At 42.0% G+C, this 26,053-nt stretch overlaps 1 protein-coding gene across 1 annotated transcript; it reads right to left on the reverse strand.

Moving 5' to 3' along the window:
- Positions 1 to 415: 415 nt before the first annotated feature.
- Positions 416 to 25,383, reverse strand: BAG3 (BAG cochaperone 3). Its single transcript, XM_077821634.1, has 4 exons — positions 25,188 to 25,383; positions 7,173 to 7,529; positions 4,802 to 5,188; positions 416 to 1,661 (listed from the first exon to the last, which is right to left on the reverse strand). Exons 1-4 carry the CDS (start codon positions 25,362 to 25,364, stop codon positions 891 to 893), a joined length of 1,692 nt encoding a protein of 563 aa, XP_077677760.1. The 5' UTR covers positions 25,365 to 25,383; the 3' UTR covers positions 416 to 890.
- Between the last annotated feature and the right edge of the window lie 670 nt (positions 25,384 to 26,053).

Here is a 26,053-nt window from a genome sequence, read left to right on the forward strand (position 1 = left end):
ATCCCATTGATTTGCTGTTATAGAAACTGGATGCGAATACAGTGCGTGGAATGACAGTGAACTTGAGTCAACTATACAGTTAGTGACATGATTTGCTTTGGCAAGATTTCATATAAAAATACCCTAAAAGGACTAACTCTGTTAATACCAGCAGGTCAAGCAGCAAATATAAAGTCTCCATACAACAAAAAGTGCAGACAGCTGATAAACACAGCTGAAAGAGGGAGTTGGGCAAAGGCAAGTCATTGCCCTCATCAGAAAGCAGGTGTAAGCAGACATTATCTAAAACAGAATAGGATATTAAAAATATCTATTTTTAGAAGGCAAATACTCAGCTTTCTAGTTTATAAACCAAAAGACTAAGTCAGATTTCTATATTATTTTATTTCCCTTTTAAAATATAGCACTGAAGTCTTTCACACATATAAATAGCTCTACAATTTCTTACACACTTTCTATGCATCTTTACTTAAAGTGCCCATTTGTGAACATTAAAAATAAAATATTCTTGCTAGAGTGGCTACATTTGTAGAAGGGTTTGGTATTCTGGTGAGGCAGGGCTTTGATTTTACAAAAATTACCTGCAGAAGAAACATTAAAATACAATACGTATCAATGTTAACCCAGAGGCATTTTTTGCATCCAGCTGGCACGAAAGTATCTTAAGAACAAGACTCGTTCTTGAAACATGTCTCTTTATAAAGTGTAAGAATACAGGATAAATGCATCATTTTCTTTATAGCCTCTCCCCCCCGCAAGTGTGTGTGTCCCAAGCTGCTATGTTGATTTAAAAACCAATGGATGAAAAGCTTCTGAAATGCATGCAACTTAAAATTCACTTAACACATTTCTAGTTATAAAGTCTGAGAGCTTTAAAGTTCAACATGTGGCTATGGTTCAGTTGGGTTATTAACTGTGTTTGTTGTGCTGGCAAGATTGGTAAATACTTCTTCCTTAGTTTCAGGTTGATGTGTTTCCATTTTGGTTTCCTCTTTGGCACCTTCATTACTTGTATCTTTCCTGGTTTTGTCCACCACAGGATCAATCTCCATGATTTCCTGTGGTGGCTTATTATTCTCCATCAAGGTTGACTGAAGTCCATAAACATGAACTACCTCTGGGACGTCTTCTGCTTTCTGTTCAAGTCTTTCCAAAATATTCTGAACCTTCCTTACACCATCTCTCCTGGCCTGGCGCACATCTGCACGACCCTCGGGGTCCACTGAATCTAGGGCTAGCAACTCTTTGGTCAAATACTCTTCAATCATCAAGTATTTTTTGTCATTTTTCTTGCCTTTGAAAGAATCAACTGCCTGTTCAAGCATTTGAACATTCTCTAGAATTGCTTCCACTTTCAAGACACCAGGATGTTTCTGTGTCTCTTCCACATCCATCATCTTCTGTGGTGAAGTTTCTTCAGAAGCAAGCCTCTCCTCTGGATGTGCACTTTTAGCAGGACAGGGAATCGTTTTATCAACCTTTTCATCAACCTTTTCTGCAGTGGGCGGAGGTTTCTGTGGTGGTGGTTTAGAATCTGGTTCTTTGTGAATGACTTGAATTGGGATATAAGATGAAGGCATCTCAGTTCCTGATGGGCTTGCCTTGTTTTCAGGTATGCTTTCATGTAGTGTTTCTTGGGGTGGGATTTGTTGCAGAGAAACCTGAAGGAGGAAAGTTTATTATTCTGAGACATGAAAACAATGCTACTTCATTTGTAAACAAAAAATACAATTTTCAGGTCAAAAGATTTTCAAAAAAGTGACTAGTGATTTTGGCTGCTCAATTTGAGACACCTTAAACAGGCCTGATTTTCAGAATGTGCTGTATCCAAAAAACTCAGGCACCTAAACATCACTAGTCCCTTTGGAAAAATCTAGGTCTCAAATCTTTTCCATCATACTGAGGCTTAATTGAAAGATGCTGCTTAAAAATATTAGTATTAACACCAACTTCTTAATAGACAACTAGCACTGGTAAAATCCAGATTTGCAAACATTGCCATTACCGACCTAAGACTATTTCCAAATCTTATTAGCTTTAACTTGGTCTTTTTATTGGGAGATTTGTTCTCCTACTGAGATCCATCCCCGTTGCTTCATTCAGGAGGTGCAGTGGGACCAGACATGGACTGCAATGGGCCAGCACAGAGTCCCCTTATCCAGTCTGCAAGATCTGGTCCCTGCATCTGCCCCCTAATCTCAACTCGGCATTGGGCCTGGGGGGGATGCACCAAGGGCAGGAAGGAATATGGTGGATCTCAGCTGCAACAAATAAGTAAGCTCGTATACTATAATTAAGGCTATGTTTTAGTCATGGGTATTTTGAGTAAAAATCACGGACACGTCATGGGCAGTAAACAAAAATTTATGGACTGTGACCTGTCTCAGACTTTTATTAAAAATACCCATGACTAATACTTGGAGGGCACTGCCCAGGGGCCCTGCAGGTGCTGGGGAAGGGCAGATAGGGTAGCTGCGCGCACCTCAGGACCCGTGCTGGTGGAGGGGTGGGTTGGTGGGGCTGGCAGGCTCCCTACCTGTGTCCGCGCGTCCCCACCCCAGCAGCAGCAGAGTTTGGGTGTGGGAGGGGGCAAGGGTACAGGACGATGTGAGGCAGGCTCTGGGTGGTGCTTACCTGGGGGGCTCCCCAGAAGCGGTGACATCCCCCCTCGCTCAGCTCCTAGGCAGAGGCATCACCAGACAGCTCTGCACATTGCCTCCACCTGCAGGCACCGCCCCTGCAGCTCCCATTGGCTGTGGTTCCCAGCCAATGGGAGCTGTGAAGCCAGTGCTCTGGGCAGAGGCAGCACGCAGAGCTGCCTGGCCATGTCTCTGCCTAGCAGCTGAGTGAGGGGGATGTCACTGCTTCTGGGGAGCCCCCCAGGTAGGCGCCACCCAGAGTCTGCCTCACCCCATCCAATGCCCCAAACCCTGGCCCCCTCCCAGGCCCAACTTCTGTTGGTGGGGGTGCAATGGCCCGAGACTGCCCCAGCAGTAGCCGGTGCCTGCCTGGTGCAGCTGCTGCAGAAAAGTGGAAAGTCACGGAATTGTCAGAATGAGACAAAAGGGCATCAAAACAAATTACAATGTATTGCCATAAAAACCAAAGGTAGCAAGGCTTTGTGGTCTGGACACAGGATTGGGGGTCATGAGAGCCAGAGTTCTTTTCCCATTTCCTTCACTGATTCATGGTGTGGCATTGGGAAAGTCACTTAGACTAATTATTTTGGATATAGGTGCCTAAAGTTAGGTGCTTAAATATTGATGTAGGGTACCTAAGTAAATGGGCCAATTTTCAGAGCTGATATGCACCGAAGAGAGTATTTTTGCCTGAGTAAAGACTGGATAAAATCTAATTAAGTGCCTTAAGGTTTGGCCCTTAAAAAAAAAAAAAAAAGCAAGCAGTGAAACTTAGCACGTCATTAATTCTGGATTTTGCTTCCCCCAACCCCCTTTAACTATTTTGTTCATGTTCTAGGTGGGATTTTCAAAAGGGCTGAGGGTTGACTTAATTCTGTTCCCTTTGACTTCAATGGGAAAAGCGCACCTTTGAGAGGTTTAGGGTTATCTTACAGATTTAAGTGATGGAAATCCGAGAATACGTCAATCTTTGTTTAATGCTGAAGTCATATCAACTCTAAATATCCTTGCTTTGTGGCCTCTGTAAGAAGCTTAATTATATTCAGATCTGTACAAGTGGCCTAATTCTATATTCAGATACTGTGAGCAACTGTATCTGAGGGCAGAATTTGACCCCCAAGTACTGTTCCAGAATGGCTGACTGTAAATCAAACAAATACAGCTCTTTTCAGTAAATGCATCTAATCAAAATATAGTCCTCCCCTTCACTAAATCAGACACCACTCTGACTCTCATGTGACTATACTTCAGAAAAGGCACGTAAAAAGCACTGTAGTCTAGTAAGTGCTAATCTTGGTCAGCACTCCTAGTTTCTAGTCCTGTGTCTTGCTATGTGAGTTTACCCATCTGTAAAATGGATATTATAATACCCACTTGACTAAAGCTGTGATTCTTAATTAGTGAATGTAAGATGTTGTAAAATCTTTTGGATGACAAGCACTAAATAGTATTATATTTTAGAATTTGTCTAGGATACTATACACGGGACTACATTGTAGAAAATTACTGTCTGTATGGTGGAATTTCACGGTCTTGAACAAATTGCAGAATTGGACACATTGTCCCTGAATGAATCAAGTTTAGTGAGAAAGTACAGTATGTAGAAACAGACTGTAGAGTAGATTTTACCAATCCCCTTTCATCATGATAAATAATAGTTACTTTCTGGATTTGCTGCTGTAATCAATGATAAATGAGACAAAGTTGCATTGTTACTATAAAACCCATGGGCCTGATTCTCCACTAGTGTATATGTCCCTTACACCACTGACTGAGATTTACATAGGGTGCAAGTGAAAAGAGAATCAGGTTCTGGGTTTTAATCAGAATTGATTTAGAGTATCCCTGAATTTTTCTTCTTTATTTAATCTCTAATTTTGACAGTTTCCCATTTGAGAATGAGAATTTTAGCACCCTATTGCGTGAAATGCTAGCTTTGATGAGAATATAGTGCCTCAGTAACATGGTGGCACTGTCAACAACAATACTGAAGGCCAGGTCCTCAGCTGGTGTATACTGGATTTACATGATCTGAGGATCTAATGCTGGCATTATGTTTGTGAAATTCTATGTGCTTATTAGTATAATCCAGATCTTAAACTTTATTAACACAAAGCACAATTACTATAGAAAAATCAGATTTTTCTGATCTTCCTGCATACCTGGGGTCTGTCCACAACTGTCTGTACTCTGATGGGAACTGGGGACTGTATCTGAGTGGTAACTCTGGCTGGTGAACTTTCACGACTTGACGAACCCTTCTGAGACATTCTGAATGGGGACTGCTCTCGTGCTGGTTTGGGCTCCCGCTCATCAGCTTGAATTTTGTGATACACTGGTTGGTGGACATGATAATCACTTTGCTGTGCAGGATAGTGTGTCTTCTGTGCCTGATGATATATTTGTGGTGGTTGCCTGAGGCCTTTTTCCTCATGGATCACAGGAATTGGAATATAACCTCGACGGACCTGGTGGCTTCCTGCACCGGGTCTACCTGATGACTGAGGGGAAACTGACTGTGAGTCAGAAGTTGTAGGAGACTGAGGTTGCTGTAAAAACAAGATTATTAATTAGTGTTAACTGTTTCACGTTTTTATTTTATTAATATGTTGTCAGGCAGCCTCAACATTTGTTTCTCCCCCACGCCCCAAAAAGGGGGAGAGATACAGGAGTAGTGGTGGAATCTGTTTGCACATCAGGATTTGGTTTCCCGGGTTTTGCTAGGGGACCTGCTGGACAACTGCAGAACTAGTGAGAAAGCATCACTGTAACAGGTGAAACCTGAGCTGCAACATTCCCTGAGGAGGGAGGGGACATTTAATCAGACTCTTTCTGAAACTTTGTTCTTGTTTAAACTGGTTGGATGTGGGGCAAAAAGTTAAGCAAACAAAGGGGGGGAAAAAAACCCCACAGTCACATAAACAATGTTGCCTTTGCCACACTAGGACTTCTTCCTGTGGTTTTGTATCTTGTTAGGATAGGGGTGCAAATGCTAGAATGACTTTAATTTCCCAGGGGTGTAACTCCACTGGTGGTAGCAATACTAATGTGGTTTTAGCATTTTAATCCACTGTTGTCTGAACGCTGCTCAGAATGAGTTTAAGTAACAGGACAGTTAAAATGCTGGTGGCACCTTGTCTACACCAGTGCTTCCACCATTGGTACTATCGGTAGAGCTGCACTAGCTGGATATTTTGGAAAAATAAGGCCTTGGCTACACCACACTTAAAGGCACAGCTGCAGTTCTCTCGTTACAGGTAACACACTTTAGTTTGTGGCCACACTGTTTTTGTGTATCCCTACCAGCTACCGTTTGTATCAAGGAATTCTGAGAATCTGGACAGCTGACCCAAAGTGCTTCAGTAAGGGATACTGCTTGGAAGACATGCACATAGAGTGGCATCAACATTACAGGGGCAATATACTTTTGGAAGTCCTTTTGCACAACGTACTGTGAGGAAAGAGGACTGGCCAAAGTGGTTACACAAATATGGCTTAGGGGTTCTGGCCATACTAAACAAACAAACAAAAAAACCCCAAAACCCAGTAGGTGGTTCATTCTTCTATCTTGTGCCTCCCTGGGTTTCACGGACAAAACACTGTTAGCCGAGATAGTGGCTAGCAGAATTTTAAAATCATGTGGTGTATGGGCCAATCATATTTAGAGTGAATCCTGCCACTATTTGAGACAGTAAAAAGATGTAATATGGCTCAAATTCAACATTCACTCCCCACTCAACTCAGGGCTGGGAAAACTCAAGCTCAGGGTTCAGTCTGTTGTGAGGATATTATCTCAACTCCAACTCTCCAAAGAAAATAGGAAACCAAGTCCTGGTACTTCTGAGATACAAAGCAAGCAGAATCTTTTTTATGAAAAATCTTTGATTATGAATATATAGTAACAAATTAGTAAAGGGCATAGGCAGAAAAATTATTTTTCAGTTCATCTTTTAAAAAAAGCTTTAAACAAATTCAAATGACATATCTAAAAAGAATATGCACTTTAAAAATATTCAGCTGCAAATAGTTCAGTTTGGTGGATTCTAAAATGGTCTCATTTATTAACAGCCTTTATTTTTTGTCAGGTTTGGTTTGTTTTTAGCTTTTGCACTTACATTGTTTCATAGTTATGTCACAGGACACCGTAGGCTCAGTTCTGCTCTCATTTACATTGGTGCAAATCAGGAATAACTCCATTAAGTCAACCAGTGTGAGAGGAGAATCGGGCTCTACGTGCCTCTGTTTCTGAGACAAGAGACAGAATCAATCTATGTGCAATTCTTTCTGCACAGTCATTTGTGAGTGAGACACTGTGATGCTAGAGAAAATGTAAACATTTACAATGAAGTGACTTAGTAGAATCATTAAAAAGTACATTTTTGTGTTTGTATTAATACTTCAAAAGTATTTGGGGGGAAATGTAATTCTATGGTAATTTTGGACTTTTGAGGGATAAATCTGCTGTAATGCCATTTTAGGTCACAAATGTTGGAGAGTAATCCAAAACACACCCCTGCACTACTGTCAAGTTACCTCAGGCCCATGTGAGGCTGGAGTTTGGGCTGTTGCAGCTGCTGTTGTCTGTCCACATTGTTTATCTGTCTGAGCAGCTTCAGCTGGTCCTCTAGCAGGGGATTCTGAGTGGGCGTAAGCCCCCCTTAAAGGTGACTGTGCCCGCTTTGTGGTGGGAACAGTTTCTGCTTTGTATCGTTGCATGCCAGGTTGATGAACGGAGTAATACGGATGCTGCTGTCTGTTCTCAGCACCTTCATGGATAACTGGAATAGGGATGTAGCCAGCACGAAGTTGAGGGTATCCCAAGTTTCCTTCTCTTACTTGTGGCTGCCTTGGAGTATCCTGAGAAGGACCATTTGCTGATGACTGGCCCTCCTAAAAATTAAAAACACCACATGCGAAAAGTTTAGAAGTTAGGACCAATGCAACTCATAAGAACAAGTAACCTTAAACCTCCATCTTTAAAGTAATGAAAGAACTGTATGTCAGAACTTTAAAACTTCCTTTATTTCTAATTAAATTCCTTTGCATGAGCAACTGGTATCACATTCTAATGCAGAGGATAACTACAGCTGCTAATCATTCAGAATTGTGGGCAGCAGGGAAAAAAGATGAACAAATTATTTGTCTAGGGATATTTTTAAAGTTTTCACTTCTCATAGACAGCAACTTTCAGCTTAAACATATCCAAATGTTTCACATTTCATGATTGTAATTCTGATCTGACACACAGAAGCTTTATACTAGTGTAACTCCACTGACTTCAGTGGAGATGTGTCTGATTTACAACAGTGTGAGATCAGAAAGAGATCCCTCAGCACCTTTTAGAATCAAGGCCATTTGTAGACAAAGCAATTCTCAAGAAAACAGGAGATGATCAGAAAAGCAATGTTTGTCAGCATTGTTCTTTCCACTGGCTATTAAAAGAGTATTCTTGATGCTGGATACTGAAAAATGTATCTGCTTTCAACTAAATGTGATTCAGCTGTAATAGCTGCTAAGGGGAGAATAACAAAAGACTAGAGTAGTAAAGGGAGGATACCAAAAGGAAATCTAACAAAGCTAATGAAAGATAAGTATTTATGGTGCTGGATTATGCTTATACTAATACTCTGCATAAGACGGAAGAGGTTTGTACCAAGATCCCTCATAAGTCCTCTAATAAAGTTCTTCCTGCAACTGTCATTCTATTTTGAGGCCCTCCTAAGGGCCAAGTTCCAGATGTATTTGAGTAAGATCATATAACAAGCACTCTACTACACAAGAGGGTAATGTCATTATTCAGTAAAGGGAGAGCTTAATAAGAGGACATAATAGGATTTCTAACATTTCTATTGTAGTATTAAGTGTTGTTGTAATCAGAAAAATTACTTAGTTATGTAGCACGGTCATATGTAAGCAGACCAATTCACTAAATGAAAATTAATTATTTTCTAATTAGATACTGAGTGAGCCTCCCATATGCCAGTGTCTCCTTAAAACAAAGAGTACTGAAGAAACTCAGCAAGCTATAAAATTGCAGAGAATAAATTATATTTGTTTTAACAAAGTTAATGGGACCACATATATGAAGTGCTTCCAGGAGGGAAGGGGCTCGAGTCAGACAGCCTGAATTTTTTTTCACTGGTGTAAATTAAGAGAAACTCCACTGAAGTCAGAAAGGAAAACTGGGCCCAAAAAGTTTTCAGAGAAAAATAATTTTAGGTTAGCATACAATTAAAGACTATGGGTTTGATTCTAACTATTTATTATTTCAGACTTAATAGATGCAAGAGAAGAATCAGCACCTGCATATGGATGGTCTTGGGGCTGCTGGAGCTTAGTACAAACAACTAGGTCCTCTTCACCAATTTACCCTCCCTGCTGCATCAATGGATTTACCTCTGCAAATATAAATCTAGATCAACCCAGTATGTTTTTAGCGCTACTGGCAGTAATTCCCCTCTAGGCACTGGAGGGACATACACTTATGTTGGCAAACTGAGATTACCTGAAAAAATCAAGAACAGTCAGCAAGTGGCAACTGAAACCATGTGCAAAGCAGAATTTCTGCCAAGTGAGTGAAGCCAACCATGCTGCCTAGCAGTCAGGAAAATAGATGATTCAGTGCTCGGAAGAAACACCTTGCTGATTAGGCTGAGTCATTAGATTCCATGCCTGATTTGCAACAGCTGCTCCACACAATCCCTCTGAAGAAAATTCCTTTCTATAGAGGAGGGGTTCTCAAGCTTCATTGCACCGTCACCCCCTTCTGACAACAAAAATTAGTATGTGACCCTAGGAGGGGGGACTGAAATCTGAGCCCCCTCACCCGCCCAGGACAGGGGTGGCAAAGCCCAAGGGCTTCAGCCCTAGGCAAGGAGCCTGTAACCTGAGCTCCACCATCCAGGGCTGAAGCCCTTGGGCGTGGCTTTGATCCCGGGCTGCAGCTTTAGCCCCAGACAGTAGGACTCAGGCTTCAGCTTCAGCCCTGCACCCCAGTAAGTCTAAGCCAGCCCTGGTGACCCCATTTTAATGGAGTCATGACCCACTTTGGGGTCCTGAGCCACAGTTTGAGAAACGCTGCCATAGATAGAGATCTATGGGTAGCTAGATATGTCTGCCTGAATTATACTACCCAGCTGGGATGACTCATGTGCAGATTTCCCCACACTAGTGTGGAAGGGGCGATCTGTCCACCTCTGTGGTATTGTCCTTTCCTCCTGTGGACCTTGTAGAAGATGACCCACAGGGTATAAGATCAGTGCTATGGAGAGCTTAGAGCCTGGGTGGGCCAGGAGGACCCCAAACAAGATGCCTCCTGAAGCTGTATTGGATCTTTCCCATGGAATATCTATGGCAGGGCAGTCCCTATTGGCAAAGCTCCAATTGAGACACCTTATCAGGAAGCTGCTAGGGGCCGGTACGGAGGAAAAATCTTCCTTGGAATCTCAGAAGCCTGCTAGGTTTGAGGGTGGGCCTTGCAACCTCAATTCCAACCCCCAACAGAGCAATCCGGAATGAGGTGAATCCTTGTGAAGGTTTCTTCTATCACAACCACACTCCATATGATTTATCTCATCCTATATGATCATGTTAGGGCCCTACACATTTTATTTTCAAGTATCAGGGGGTAGGCGTGTTAGTCTGTATCCACAAAAACAAGTAGTCTGGTGGTTTTTACCCACGAAAGCTTATGCTCAAATAAATCTGTTAGTCTTCAAGGTGCCACTGGACTCCTTGTTGTTTTATTTTCAGGCGCTTTACACTGCCTAAATTTGTGAACCATCTCAAAGCTATCTGACAAATCCTGCCTCCACAGCTCAGACCCTGGTTGGAAATGTAAAACAACTAGCCCAACAACAAAGAGGCTGAGAGGCGTGTTTGTGTGGGGTTTTTTTTAAAATGCCAAGATTTGCCTGGAGTGAAATTTTATAGCACGCTTATAAACCCTGAAAATAGGGTTTATAATGGAAACATTGACACCACCTTAAACAGAACAGCATGAACTGTACTCCTGTAATCTGTCATTATACTTACAGCTGTAAATAAGTATAAATACATCCTGTGGAAAATTACAAATATAGTTAGTCCCTGTACTCAAATTCTCTTCATGGTCAATTATAAAAACTGTAGCTAAGTATTTGTCTTTCTACATGTATGTATCGGTCCATGAAGGTGTTTATATGGCCTTCATCACTGTAGCATCTGAGCACCTCCCACTAAAGCAACAAAATTCTCTGTCCCCCTCTGCCTCCAGAAGTAGCATGAATTGTGAATTACATAAATCACAAATATAAGGAAGGTCATCCAATTACAACTATTTTTTTATAATCCTGATTATTCTTTTTAGCATTTAATTCATACTAATTTAAATTTACTAGTCGGTAACACTGGGTTGGTCCACACTGGAAACTTCCATTGCATAGCTACATCTCTCAAGGGTATGAAAAATCCACATGCCCGAGACTCGTAACTATGCTGACCTAATCCCCACCTTAGATAGTGATTGGTCAAAGGAAGAATTCTTCCATTGAGCTAGCTACCACCTTTAGGAAGCTGGATTACCTACACTGATGTGAGAAACGACCCTCCCATCAGCATAGGGAGCATCTACACTGAAGTGCTACAGTGACACAGTGGCAGCATCTCCTCTTCAGTCCAGCTGCTCTTCCCCCTCCCTCATTTTATCCCTACTATTTCATCACCTCCCCACTCCTCATCTCCCCCATGCTTCTGACTTGCCCTTGCAACTGCACCTTGGATAATAATAATAAAGTAAAATGTGATGTATGATGCATCACTAAGAAATCTATGCAACTAGCTGCAATCACAATCCTATTGATGTAACTTGTTTTCCAACTGCCACTGATTTGTGTCTCAAAGTCACTTCCCTTTATCCTTTATAAGTTTCCCTGTCTACAAAACAATTTCCTGTCTCGGAGGTGTTAGGAGGCTTAACATTTGTACAACATCTAGAAATCATCAAATTGAATGCATTAATTTTATTTTTTTTTAAAACTGATTACACAAAGCATTTTAAAACCTTGTTATTACTGATTTGTGATTTTTAAATGGCAGTAATTCTCAGCAGCAAAGGATACACACATTGCTATAAAATTTTAAACTAGCATTGTCAACAAACAGCAGGAGCATGTAAATAATTTCTTTTTTTAAGCACTGAAGTAGAAGCAAACTGTAAATGATGTCTTTTCTTGAACTAACTAGAAATACTGGAAGATCATTTACAATACAGGTGGCTGATTTTGGTCTGAAGCTATTGTTCCTGATGCAAATATAGTTAACACTTTCTTTTCATATAAAAATAAACATGGATTTACATTAAAAAAATAACTTCCTTTTCCCGGTGGTCTTCTGAAACCTCTTTGCATGGTTTGTGATACCAGCAACCAGCTAATTCAGTAGCTTAGCATGGCCTTGGGTTAATAAGGCCTTGTCTATGCTTAAGTTTGCTGCTTTAACTAAGCTGGCATCCTTAAAGTGGAGGAAAAAAAAAACAAAAAGACAACTAGTGTAGATGCAGCTCTACTGGTATAAAAATGCTTATACCAGCATAGTTTATTGTGGTTTGGTGAAGCAAAATAAGCATAACTATGTTCGTAAACAACAACAACAAAATCACACTCCTTACCAAAATATCTGTGCTGGTAAAATCGTAACTGCAGATCAGCCCTTACAATGTGTCAAGTTTTGGTCCTCCATTCAGGGTGTATGAGTGCCAGTGCAATCTCACATCCAGAGTAATGGAGGAGAATTTTAAACCTTAGTCCTTTATGCAAGATCTTTCCATGTAAATTCTGTTGGAAAAGGCACTTTGAAGAGACGGATGAGATACCCTTTCTAGATTTTCAGTGGCCATAAAGTCCATCATGGTGCTGCTGTAGTCAATAGGAGTTCTGTCATTGACTTCAGCAGAGCCTGGATTTCACCCCAGATAGACAATGGACCCAAAATCTGTTTGCATTGATTCCTTTCACAGCTGCTGTTTTCTTTTATATTTATTAAGAATGAATCTAAGGACCATCAGTGTTGAAGTTTCAGCCCCTGCCCTGTCTTTCTGCCTGTAATGGCCCAATAGTAGCAAAGCTTCATTGAAAGTAGGCTACTGTGGACTCTCCTGTCCTCTCTCTGATGCCCCCTGAATTCATGCTAAGTGACAATTTCATAGCCTTTAGTAATATTAACTGGGGGGGGGTGGGGGGGAGGGATTTACTGCAGGGTTGGTAGAGGGGAGGGTGAGAGATTAAATGATTTGTTGACATCTGTCCCCTCCACACCTGATAACCTGGATGTCTAGGTCATCTCTACAGAAAGGCTTTTGTGCAGCATGGGGAAGGGAACAATGATGCTGCAGAGTCACCCAGCACAGAACTCTGAATTTTCATGACCTCAGTCTGCTGATAGAACAATCTGCCCCGAACTACTTACTTTTAGGTCCAATTCTGTTCTCTCATTGATGTTTGGGCCTTAGCATAGACTGAAATAAGATGAGATCTAAATGATAATGTGAAATTCATCAGATTCTTGATTATTCCTCTAATTCAGAATCTCTAGAAATAAATGGTTTTCCTAGTGAAAAGAGAAGTCCTTAAGCATAAAAATAAATCTAAGTATGTAAAAAACATCTTTAAAATCTATCCAGAGGGAGTCAAGACACTATCCCAGAAAGAGCACAGCCTTTTTAAAATTAAATCACTGCAAACTGATTTTGGTTCCATTGCACAGTTGGCCTTTTATTACGGTTAAGGTTAGATTCTGTCATGGGTATTTTTAGTAAGTCAGGGACAGGTAGCGGGCAATAAACAAAAATTCACAGAAGCCCATGACCTGTCCCTGACTTTACTAAAAATACCCTGGTGGGGGGAGGGGGGGAGAAGAGGAGACAAACAGAGCGCTGCTGGAGCTTGCAGCTGTTCCAGCCCCAGGGGGGCTGACCCAACTCCAGCCACTCCAGGATCGCTGCTCCAGCAGGCCTGGGGGCTGACTGCTGGTCAGCAGTTCTGGCCGCCCTGGGGCTGCCTCAAAAGAAGTCACGGAGGTCCCAGAAAGTCACGGAATCCATGACAGAATCATATCCTTAATTATTGTTCAAAATCATAGTAAATGCATACCTTAAAAGAACAGAGATTTCAATAATTGGGTTTTTAGGTCAAAAAGGATCTTCTGAAAGTGTAATTCACAGTGCTATGCACAAAAGGCTGAAGTTTCTCATCTCACACACAGGAATCTTCTAGCACATAAAAAGAACGACATCACAGCTAGGATACTGGGATGGGGGAAGAGAAGGGGAATTAGCAACCACAGAATTTTCACTGTAGTACCATGAAGGTGAGAACATGGGAACCCCTCTAAAGAATGTTCAGTCTCAGGGTTCAGCTTAGGAAGAAGTCATGCTTACCAGTACTTTTTATATTCAGTTCTTATGTGCTATTTGCCTTACAATAAACAATGTCTGAACACAGATGTTTACACAGGCCAGAGTCCATACTCAAGACACAGGTATAAAAAGAAATGTTTAAAACAAAATACAATGAGATTAAAAACTTAGTCGATGACCATCCTAGTTCAAATAAAGCAAGCAGAAATCCAAGTCCTATGCACCAATGCTGCATAATGGACTAAAAGGAATCTCTCTCTCATCTTGCTGCTACAAAGGTAAAATGTGCCACAGAGTATGCGAATATTTTTTAATCATAATAATATTGATAAAGTCCCCATCCCCAGTCGTGGATGAGCAGATTAACATTTAGTACTTTAAAAAAACTAACATTAAAAAAAAATCTCAGAACTAAAAATAGAGGAGTCCAAGATAAATGAATAAAAGGGAAGGTTAAAAGTAAGGTCCAACAGTGGTCTTAAAGGCATAGGATAAACCTGATCATCTGTTCTCTTATATGTGATGGGAGGGACCTGAAAAGCAGGTGGAATGTGAATGCAGAAACCCTTCAGAAAGTGGTTCAGAGGTTTTAAATATAGCCTACATCATAAATGGCTTTAAAATCAACAGTGGCAATTTAAAGCCAGTCCATCACTTTATAGGCAACCACATTAAAGAACAGTGAGCAATCCGATCATATTATGCTTGCACGAATCAGGGAGGAAAATGCGTGGCTGCATTTCAAACAAGCTGCAAGTGAAAGAGATGCACAGTGCTCGTAGCTCTGCTAAAGGGCCATTTCAATGATCACAGCTCTTGGCGAAGAGGGCATATGCTGCTGTTGTGAGGTCATCACCAGGACAAACAAAAGTGCAGCCAGCACAAATGCTTCATGGCACCACAGCCTACTCTTGGCTTCCGATGAGGAGGGACATCAAGATTCTCAACCTTACTCACAGCTTTTAAATGAGTTCCCTCAGCAAGCAGGGCATGATGAAAGGGAAGGAATCCTTATGACGACAGCCTGTGCACACTAGCATTCTCATCCTGGTGTGGAGGATGAGGTAAGGCCAACACATCGAGCTGACTGTTCAGGCATTCTTCAGAGGCCAAAATTATTATAATTAGTCAAATCCTGAGGTCATGCCTGAGCTTTCAGTCACTCCTAACTCTTCCATATTGTTCTATCAACAGATGTTGAAATTTTCCAGAACATGCTGGATGCAAACTAGAATGCACATCATTACAGCAGGGCTCTTAAATTGGAGACAATTTGCATGAGTAAGAAGAGTAGGACTGAACTCCAAAATATACAATACTACAAGGATCTACAGGAAAAAAGTTGAAAAGCAACATTTTTGCTTCTTGCAGAACACGTGGCCAGTAACATTTTATTAAGCTGTGTTCAGTATAATTACACTACCCAAAGAAGGGAGACTTTCTAAGATTTACATATTAATTATAATACTTAGCTTTTCCATAGCTCTTACAGAGAGATCGAAACAGATAGGCACTAAGGGGAAATGTACGTACTGTATGTGCCTGTGTTATATGAACATTCACAGAAACCCTTGGGATTTCTCTTATAGGGTCACCAAAGGAGGAAGTTTTAAGTTACGTTGCAGAACTTGAATTCACTCTGGTAACCCTCGCCACTAGCTTCAGGGAGGCTATGGATTTGACTCTGCACCCACTGAAGTCCATGAAGGCAGGATTAAGCTCTATTTCACATGAGTGAGAGTTGCAGGATCTGGTCCCATGTTTTCAGGGAGCAAGGAGTCCCACAGGTCAGGAGACCAACATAAAATAAATGGAAAAGTGCCTGCCAAAATTGATTGAGACATTTTAGTAACGTAGTATTCTTTGCACATATATCTATTCCACTTTCAAACAGAAGTGTCATTATAGGATAGTATAATAGTAGCTCATATTTCTGAACTAAGAAGGATGCACCAGTTCCATTTACATGAGAATATTTTTTACTTTATAGGAAGCCAAAAGTGTCTGCAACTCAAAAAATTCTGACTGCTTGCCCTCTTGGAATTCAGTTACAGCCAAACCAATATCCCCCTCTCCCCACCCCCAAAAACGTATAACAATTGATCTAGCTAGCTAACTAATCAGTGTTAAGAGGCTTTATTAAAAGTAAAAATCAGCACACCCCAGACTGTCTATACCAGTGGTTCCCAAACTGTGGGGTGCACCACCCTAACGGGTGCAGTGGGGCCTGGGTCAGCCCCCATGAAGGAAAAGTTTAGGCACCACTGGTCAACAGTAATTTACTTAAAAATATTAATTAAAAGTTTTAATCTAACCAGTTCCCTCAGCGATGCTATGTTTTCATGGATTAATAATAAGTGCTTACAAAGTGCTTTTTATTCATAGTTCTCAAAGCATTTTACAAAAGGTGGGTAAGAGGGGCAGAGGTTAGTTGACTTCACCAAGGTCATATAGCCACTTAAGGGCAGAATTACCATCTCCTAGGTCCCAGTCCAGTGCTCAGTCCACTGGACCATACTGCTTCTACTGCTGTAATTCAGAAGTTCACCTACTCAGGATTTTCATATTCTCTCACTCACTTACAGTCAGTGTTCATATCTATTGAGTGAGGCATCATTAACTAATGACTGAAGAAAGATAGGATAACTCATGAACATATTTAGTCTCATGAATTTGTCTTAATAAGGCATCTAATCTGTCACATCATTATTTGTACAACAGGCTGCTTGCTTTTGATGTTTTATTTGTTTAATGCTGGGGTTTTATTTCATGCCTTTCACATATGCAGGCAAATAAGGCTTGTGGTTTGTTTTTCTGTTAACCAAAGTAGTTAATATATACCTTGCAAATATTCCATTAATGCATACTCTATCTGATGGATAGTGACAATATGCTGATGTGGACCAAAAAAGCAAGGAAAGAATCTAACCACGGGTAAGTTCTATGTAGTTCAAAAGCAGAGATCCATGCTTCTAGCTGTAAAGTCACAACTTGGCTGTACTATGACCTAATCTTGTTTTATGAATTATAGCTATAATTTTCTTGCTCACCAAGAAGATTCCTCTTAGGCTATCACATCCTGGCCTTCCACAAAACATGAAGACACTTGCCCTTTATGTCAATAAGTAGAAGTTGGCCCACATGAAGATTGCATCAGTTGGGCTGAATTGAACATGTTCTGAGAAAACAATGACATCCACAAAGAGAGACGGTCTCTAAGAGGGATAAACTTGAAGTAAAGCCTACTAAGACTCTGCCAACAGGAGTTATCTTGCCAAGGATCCTAATGACAACGTGCTATACCAAGCTACTTCTGTTCATTACGTGATTTTCCTTAAGCAGCAGGTGGCCAGTCTGTCTTCTGTGCTCCAAATACTGGCTGTGTCCCATGAACTCAGAGCATAGGAGACGGGATGAATCTCAAGCAGCAGCAACGTGCTGCCACTCATGAAAGGAAAGCAAATAGCGAACAAGTGATCAGTCATTCACTTCACAGGACATCTCTGCTGCCTGAATTCTCATCTTGATTTAATTGTGCATAGGGTAGTCCTCTGGCATCACTCCCTAAAATAGCATTTCATCCACATAGATTAATTTTTCCACACTGTAAAAACACTTATGCCGCACCCTATTTACTGATAAGATTTCCCTAGCACCAGTTGCAAAAAAAGCCTCTCTTTAGCCACCTCTTGGGCTTGCAGCCCCTTTTACTTTTATATTTTCTTTGGAAGCAGAATCAGGAGGTATAATTTGGGGTAAAAACAGGGCAAGAACGAAGTACTGATGCCACACAAGAGGAGTGAAGAGGAGTTCACAGCATAGAAGAATGGTACTGTTAGTCCACTGAAACTCATTTCCGATAGGTATCTATGTTTGAAAGAAACATAGGAATGTCAGGGACGGTCTAGGTATACTCGGTCCTGCCTCAGCGTGAGGCGATAGACTAATTAATCTCACAAGGTCCCTTCCAGCCCAAACTTTTCTGCACCTGGTTTACTATTGTCCAATCAAATACAATGCTATTTATCACATGGGCATAATGAACAGTCATGTTTGTGCATCAGTTGTAGGTGTTAAAGACTCCTCACTAGGAGGAACACTGGCACAAATCTTTCCTCCACCTGTAGGTAAGAGGGTGTATCACTACTAATCCAGTTCCAAAATGTATAATTTAGGGAGTTAAAAAAAAAAATACAGCTTCTATGCCCATGAAAGTGTGAATCTGTGGACCTTGATTGCCCTAATTCTCCACTGCCTTGTGTAGTCACTCACACCAGTGCAAACCGAGTATAAAACGTTTGCGAAATAAAATCTGGTAGCATGTTACAACCACTGTGCACTTACCTTGACTGGAGTAAGAGATGGTATGAGGTGCAAGGTAACAGAGAAGCAGAACCAGTGGGTGGGATTTTCAAAACTGTTTACCACTGGCCAAATTCTTCTCTTATTTGAGTCAGTGGGAATTTTACCATTGACTTGAATGGGAGAAGGGTTAGGTCAATGCTGAGCATTTTTGAAAAAACCACCCATGTGTGGGTCTAGTGAACCAAGATTGGAGTTTGATGAGGAATTGAAAGGACAAATGTAAATACAGTCAGAAATGAATTATAGTGGTGGGGTGGGAGACTTTGGAAATTCGAGCACCTGGGGCATAGTTGCATACACCTATCGGTCTTTCTAAGCAATGCAGACAGTTTGTTTGCATCACTTCAAGGCAATCAGCATTGTCCAGTGATGTGAGATCTTTGCTAGAAGGGCCGCTTTCAGAAGTGTTACTTTCATGGCAGATGCCATTCAATGCGACAGGATTATCTTTGAAAACTCGTGGCGATCGGGGGAGGTCCCGGACAACTGGAAAAAGGCTAATGTAGTGCCCAAATTTAAAAAAGGGAAGAAGGAGGATCCTGGGAACTACAGGCCAGTCAGCCTCACCTCAGTCCCTGGAAAAATCATGGAGCAGGTCCTCAAGGAATCAATTCTGAAGCACTTAGAGGAGAGGAAAGTGATCAGGAACAGTCAGCATGGATTCACCAAGGGAAAGTCATGCCTGACTAATCTAATTGCCTTCTATGACGAGATAACTGGCTCTGTGGATGAGGGGAAAGCAGTGGACGTGCTGTTCCTTGACTTTAGCAAAGCTTTTGACACTGTCTCCCACAGTATTCTTGCCAGCAAGTTAAAGAAGTATGGGCTGGATGAATGGACTATAAGGTGGACAGAAAGCTGGCTAGATTGTCGGGCTCAAAAGGTAGTGACCAATGGCTCAATGTCTAGTTGGCAGCCGGTATCAAGCGGAGTGCCCCAAGGGTCGGTCCTGGGGCCGGTTTTGTTCAATATCTTCATAAATGATCTGGAGGATGGTGTGGATTGCACCCTCAGCAAGTTTGCAGATGACACTAAACTGGGAGGAGAGGTAGATACGCCGGAGGGTAGGGATAGGATACAGAGGGACCTAGACAAATTAGAGGATTGGGCCAAAAGAAATCTGATGAGGTTCAACAAGGACAAGTGCAGAGTCCTGCACTTAGGACCGAAGAATCCCATGCACCGCTACAGACTAGGGACCAAATAGCTAGGCAGCAGTTCTGGAGAAAAGGACCTAGGAGTTACAGTGGACGAAAAGCTGGATATGAGTCAACAGTGTGCCGTTGTTGCCAAGAAGGCCAATGGCATTTTGGGATGTATAAGTAGGGGCACTGCCAGCAGATCGAGGGACTTGATCGTTCCCCTCTATTCGACACTGGTGAGGCCTCATCTGGAGTACAGTGTTCAGTTTTGGGCCCCACACTACAAGAAGGATGTGGAAAAATTGGAAAACATCCAGCGGAGAGCAACAAAAATGATTAGGGGACTGGAACACATGACCTATGAGGAGAGGCTGAGGGAACTGGGATTGTTTAGTCTGCAGAAGAGAAGAATGAGGGGGGATTTGATAGCTGCTTTCAGCTACCTAAAGGGGGGTTCCAAAGAGGATGGACCTAGACTATTCTCGGTGGTAGCAGATGACAGAACGAGGAGTAATGGTCTCAAGTTGCAGTGAGGGAGGTTTAGGTTGGATATTAGGAAAAACTTTTTCACAACGAGGGTGGTGAAACACTGGAATGCGTTACCTAGGGAGGTGGTGGAATCTCCTTCCTTAGAAGTTTTTAAGGTCAGACTTGACAAAGCCCTGGCTGATGATTTAGTTGGGGATTGGTCCTGCTTTGAGCAGGGGGCTGGACTAGATGACCTCCTGAGGTCCCTTCCAACCCTGATATTCTATGATCTATGAGGAGTCTAGGGATTCACAGCCAAGATCCCCAACCTACTATGCCTCTGAGCCATTGATGACCATCACATCTATTCAGTGAATCTCTCTCTGCAGTTAACACCTGTGACCCATCTTTAGTTAGAATAAACATCAAAGGGGAGTAGTCCATGTAAAAAGAATACATACGAGTGGGACATTAGTTAACACTTATTTAAGCCTTGTCGATGTGTTCCCTTTCCTGAAACCATTCAAGCCCTTCCCTGAAACCATCCTCCCTAGCTAAATTTGGTCCATTTCCATTTTCAAAAGTTCGGGGGCTCCCACTGAACAACTTAGTAGACTGACCCACCATTTCAAATAATCTTGGCAAAAGCCATGCTGAGTTATGACATTAATTACTCAGGAAAACAAATGACATACATACCCAAGGGAAGATGGTTATTAACAAAGAAACTAAAGGAAAAGCAATGGTATTTGCTGGAAAACACTTCTCTAATAGAAATGTAATAAGTTATGTGGTCCACAGTATTGAAAGTGCCAGCAAGTCATTCAATAAATTAGTAGTTAGTATCCTGGGAGAAAATAACTATTAAAGAACTTGCCTTCATACTCTAAATGCTTTTCAGTCATTACCAAAAACATTATTTCTGTTCACTTCAGTCTAGTTGGAGATTTTATACTCCTTGATCTCCGGACAATGTCCGTAAATCCATTCGGACATTCCATTTCATACAAATTCCATGGTTCCATACAAATAACTGGGCCATAAACTGTTAAAGTTGAGAGACTTACCTACAACCACCACTCCTCCCACAAAACCTAATAAACTGCATAAACGTATTGTGTCTGCTCTTCATATATGTGGGGGAAGAGGGCAACAGTAAATAACAAAAATAACCAGAACATCTTCACGTGGTTGCTGCTATGTATTGTACTCCACAGTTAACTGGTAATTGAGGGCCTGGTTCCATTGACTTAAATGAGGCTTGGATTAGGGGTTTAAGGGATAATAGGTCTAGTATACCATTGAAATCAATGAAGTAACACCAGTGTAAAACCAGAATAAATGAAAGGAGAATCATGCCCAACATGACCGAAATAAGAGGGCTTCATTATCACTAATGGTCTCACAAAAGTTATTATTCAGTTAGCTAGAAAATGACTTCTCACTTTGTGTTTCATTTCACTGCTGTAGTCCTTGTAAGTTAATTTCACTGCACAGGTCACTCAAAAGGATGAATTATCAAGAGGATGTAGATCATTTTAAACTGGTGTTTTAGCACCAATACCAGGGTGGCCCACAGTCAGTGGTTTCACTAGCTGCATTTATGAGCTTTCCAAAAGAACAGGGCATTACTGAAATCTCAGAAAACATTTTGTCTCTTTTGAATTATCCAAGTGTAGCAGGGTAAAGAATGAAAATTTTAGTTCTTCTACTCCTCAGCTCATCCTTGAGATCAAAACAAAACTTGTTCTTCTGTTTGAATTGTACTAGGTAAATGAGTGAGAAAACAAGGAAGCTGTTTGAAAGTTTTCCTCCTTTTGACTGCATACAAAATCTGATCTCAGTCATTCATTAACACAAGCTTCATAATTAATGCCCCTTCAGAAATATTTTTGTATTTACAGTTGAATGTGAAGCCAGAGATTAATTTTTTGTTCTGTTTGTTAAAGTATGCCAATTAAGTAGCAAAATTTGACAGCTCAGAATTCTTATTTAGGGACACACAATATCTCTTGAGGGCCAGAATTTAAAACCTTTATGACCTTACTCCACAAATAGTTCCAGTGAAGTCAACAGGACTACTAGTGAAACATAATGCTACTTAAACCAGAGTGAAGGTGCCAGAATCTGCTCCCTAATTTGAATAGGTGATTCTAAATTCAGGCCCAAACTCTAAGGGCCCTATCAGGCCATTCATGCAAAACTGGTAGTGAAATCAACTGGAGTTTGTGTCTGTTGTCAGTAACAGAATAGAGCATTAAATCAACAATTTTCCTTTCCTTCTCAGGAAGCACTAACCTTTATCTTGATAAGCTGTTAATATAAATGCCTGTTTTTGAGAGTATTTTCCAAGTTTTCCTATTAGGAAAATTTATTTCATAATATCTTTCTTCAAAGGTAGGTGCAATTGTTTCTTGTTTTTATATAGAAGCGTGTACATTTTCCCTTCAAACTACTTCCAAACTGATTTGTAAAATAATCCCTAAAACCTGACAGGAAAGGAGTTACTTTCCATTACTACAGATTTCACATCAGAGCAGGCTGGAATTTATTTTGTTTCAATCACAAAGGAAGAACTCTGATCCACCATAATTCAAAATTTTCCTGTTTTCAGATGATTATCAAAAGCAGCTTAAATCTGACTTTTTATCTTAAACAAATTAGAGGAGACATTTGTTAATTTCCCAAGAGATGGCAAATTTATAACAGAGGTAATTCAAAAATTGCACTCTTTATTCTTCAAGAAAGTGTTATGGTTACCTAAAACACCGATCAATATTTATTATTTGTTTATAGTAGTGTCAATGCTGTCTGGGACCCCATTACACTATGCAGACAATCTGTCTGAAGATGAACTAAAGCTGTTTATATAGTGTTTATTTAATACTGACCGATTTATATTTTTCTGAGATCTTTACCATAGCATCAAAATTACATAATTTACTTTGTCATTAAGTTAAACAGTGCCTATCAAAGCATTTAAGAACATTTACAAAAATGAAAATAGAAATGAAAAAACTGTTTTGTAAAATCTGGATTAAATACAGAAAATCTCCTTTCACACTGGTTCTATACCCATGTAGTTCAATTGACTTCTGTGGAGTTACTCCTGATTCACACCAGTGTGAAGAAAAATCAGTCTCTCTGGCTTCCCTTATGTACTGTATTGCTTGTACTCTGAGTGACCTGCATTCACAAAATGAGTAATAACAAATTTTATTCAATCATCATTCTAAAACTGAGGAATTTAAAAAAGTATTCCCTGTTACCTTTAGTGTTTGAAGCTCCAATATTTACACTAATGAATAAGGTTACAAGTGTCAGAATTGCACAAAAAATGGTTGTCATCATTAGTCAAAAAAAAAAAAAAAATCACTTTGCATGGGCTGATTTATAAAAATGCACTCCAGACCTCTACAGAATTGTCTATTTTACAGTATTTCAAACATAATTCAAAAACAAATAAATGTTGTTACAGTAGGCTTCTGCTTATATATCAACACAGACAACAATACTGTCCACTAACAGGCCCTAAGTCCTTCCAGTGTGCTGATAAAATGGTGAAACAATAGTTATCTGCAGGATTAGTTTGAACTGAATGTTGTCCTGATGATCTAACTACTTTGGAGCTCTACAATAACCTGCTACCTTTACAAGCCTCAGACCACCAGCACTGCATCATTTTTAAGGCAACAGTTGGAAGTTTTGGCTGATTTCTAAAGTGTCAGGAACCTTCCCTTGCAGCTGAAGCAATCAGGTGTTCAGACTACCAGTCCAATATACAGAAACATAGAGCTCACCCAAACTTCTTTCAGCACTGGCCTGAACAGCACCTTCCATATTTTATTGGGAGCTTTCTTTCCTCTGATGTGCTGCAGAGTTCTGTACAGCCCTCTTCTATGTAGGCCGGGAACTCAGGGTGTAAAGATAGCAGAATTGGTCCCTGTGTTAGTCCTATGACGGTAATGTTTTATGACCATCAGTAATATGGTTTCAAAAATAAAGGCAGGGACAAAGTTTAGCATACCAGCACTTAAAACAAAGTAAACAAACATCTGACAATAAACTCTTATTTTCCACTAGGTTCTAAAAAAACTTCCTAGTTCATCTAGGGAGTTTCCAGCTCCTTCTCTCCTGGTTATTGCCTAAATCTAACAAAAAACACTAATTTTGATTAAATGTAGGGACACTATAAATTCAGCATTTCTTTAAACTAAGACAGGTTTACTTTAAAGATCCATTTATGAAGGCACCTAGAAAAATCATGACTACTCTCTACCTCTCAGCTACTTCTCTTTACATGGACATATTTGGAGTGAGAGATGGGTTTCCCATAAGCATACTTTAAAACAAAACCAAACCAGAGAGCAAAATTACTGAGACAGTTAGTCAGGAAAAAAAAAAAAACCTTGACGAGGAAGGTTTTTTTTTTTTTTAGTGATGTCCATTGTTTAAACTATACACATCTGAAAAATAAATCAGAGTTTGTGTCTCCCCAGGCAGGCTGAGTGGACTTAACCACCTTTAAATAAACATTACAGGGCTAAGGTATCAAATGATTTAATGCACAAAAAAAGGACTGCAGTGCGTCAGAGACAAAAGGCAGCTCCTGGCCTCACTACATTGCCATGTACTGAGGAGAGAAGAGGGCAGATGGCCCTGCCACTGCCCCTCACCCCCCCCCCCGGCACTACCATGTACTGAGGAGAGGACAGGCGGCTCTGCCACTGACCCTCGATCTCCCCCCGGAAATTAGCATGTACCCAGAGGAGGGCCAGCTGGCCGAGCCCCCCGCCACATTTGCCATGTAGGGAGAGCAGGGACGGCTGCTCCCCCTCCCCGAATTTGCCGTGTACTGAGGGGAGGGCCTGTTGCCCCCCTCCCTTTACCATGTATCGAGGGGAGGCCCGGCTGCGCCTCCCTCCACCCCATTTTCCATGTACCGGGGGGAGGCTGCCCCCCCCGCAATTAACATGTACCGAGGGGGGGTTCCCCCCACAATGACCATGTACCGAGGGGAGGCTCAGAAGCCGGTCCCTTCACGCACACCCCCCCCCCCGGGGCTCTGCTCTGCCCCCTGCCGTGCCCGGCGCTGCGCAGAGGACGAGCTCCGGGCCCTTCACTACAAAGTTCCCGGCGCGGAGCCCCCCCGCCGCCCCACCGTGGCTCCCCAGCGGGCACCTTGTGCGGCTCCGCCAGCAGCCGCGGGTCGCTCCAGGTGGTGGTGCGGCTGTTGTGATCCACAAAGAAGGGCCAGCCGGTCTGCGGGTCGATCTTCACCTCCCAGCCCGGCGGCAGGGGCTCTCGCTCGGCGCTGCCCTCCATCTGCACCACGGGCGAGTGAGCGGCGGCGCTCATGCTCCGGCTCCCGCAGCGGCCGCCGTGCAGTGCGCTGTGGCGTCAGGCGGGGAAGCCGGCCAGGCCGGCACCTTTATCAATCAATGGGCGGAGGGAGGGGGCAGCGAAGGGGCTGGAAGTGTCTGGAAATAGCTGCAAAGGGGCCAGGCGGAGGAGGAGCTGAACTGGGGGAGGAGAAAGAGGTGGAGAGACGGCGCAACTGGCCGGCTCGGCTGGAAACTTCTGGTTGTGTCGAGCACAACTTGGTTGCGGCGGCTGGGCGGAGAGAGCCTGCCTGAGTCGCCCCCGGGCACCGTCGTTGTTGTTAATGCGCGTTGTGCGCGGCCAAAGCCGCCCCTCAGCGCTGGCCGCCACCCCGGCCCCGCCTGCTGCGCTCTCGGGGGGCGCGGGGACAGAGCCGGGGGCGGAAAGGCTTTCCCCACACTTGTAACTTCTTGTTCATGGGTTAACAGATGTTTACATCCCATCCTTTCCTCTGCGGACAGGCTCTTAAATTCTGTGATTAAACAGTGCCTAGCACAGTCCGGATCAGGGGCTTTGGCAGAGGTGGCGCTAGCCTATTGGGGGCCCTAAGCAGGAATCTTTGGCCCCCCTCCCCGGACAGCCAGAGCCCTGCCGGCTGGGGCTGAAGTCATGGAGATTATGTAAAAATCCCAGAATCCGTGACTGCTGTGATGGACTCCTAGCCT

Source organism: Eretmochelys imbricata, chromosome 7 (assembly GCF_965152235.1).
Source record: "Eretmochelys imbricata isolate rEreImb1 chromosome 7, rEreImb1.hap1, whole genome shotgun sequence".
Classification (NCBI taxonomy): domain Eukaryota; kingdom Metazoa; phylum Chordata; order Testudines; family Cheloniidae; genus Eretmochelys; species Eretmochelys imbricata.

Excerpts from the sequence above, each read along its gene's own strand:
- BAG3 (XM_077821634.1), bottom strand. The coding sequence starts at position 25,364 with ATGAGCGCCGCCGCTCACTCGCCCGTGGTGCAGATGGAGGGCAGCGCC. Across the intron at positions 7,530-25,187 it reads TGCTGGCGGAGCCGCACAAG|GAGGGCCAGTCATCAGCAAA; the intron begins GTGCCCGCTGGG and ends TTTAATTTTTAG. Across the intron at positions 1,662-4,801 it reads CAGTTGTGGACAGACCCCAG|GTTTCTCTGCAACAAATCCC; the intron begins GTATGCAGGAAG and ends TTCCTCCTTCAG.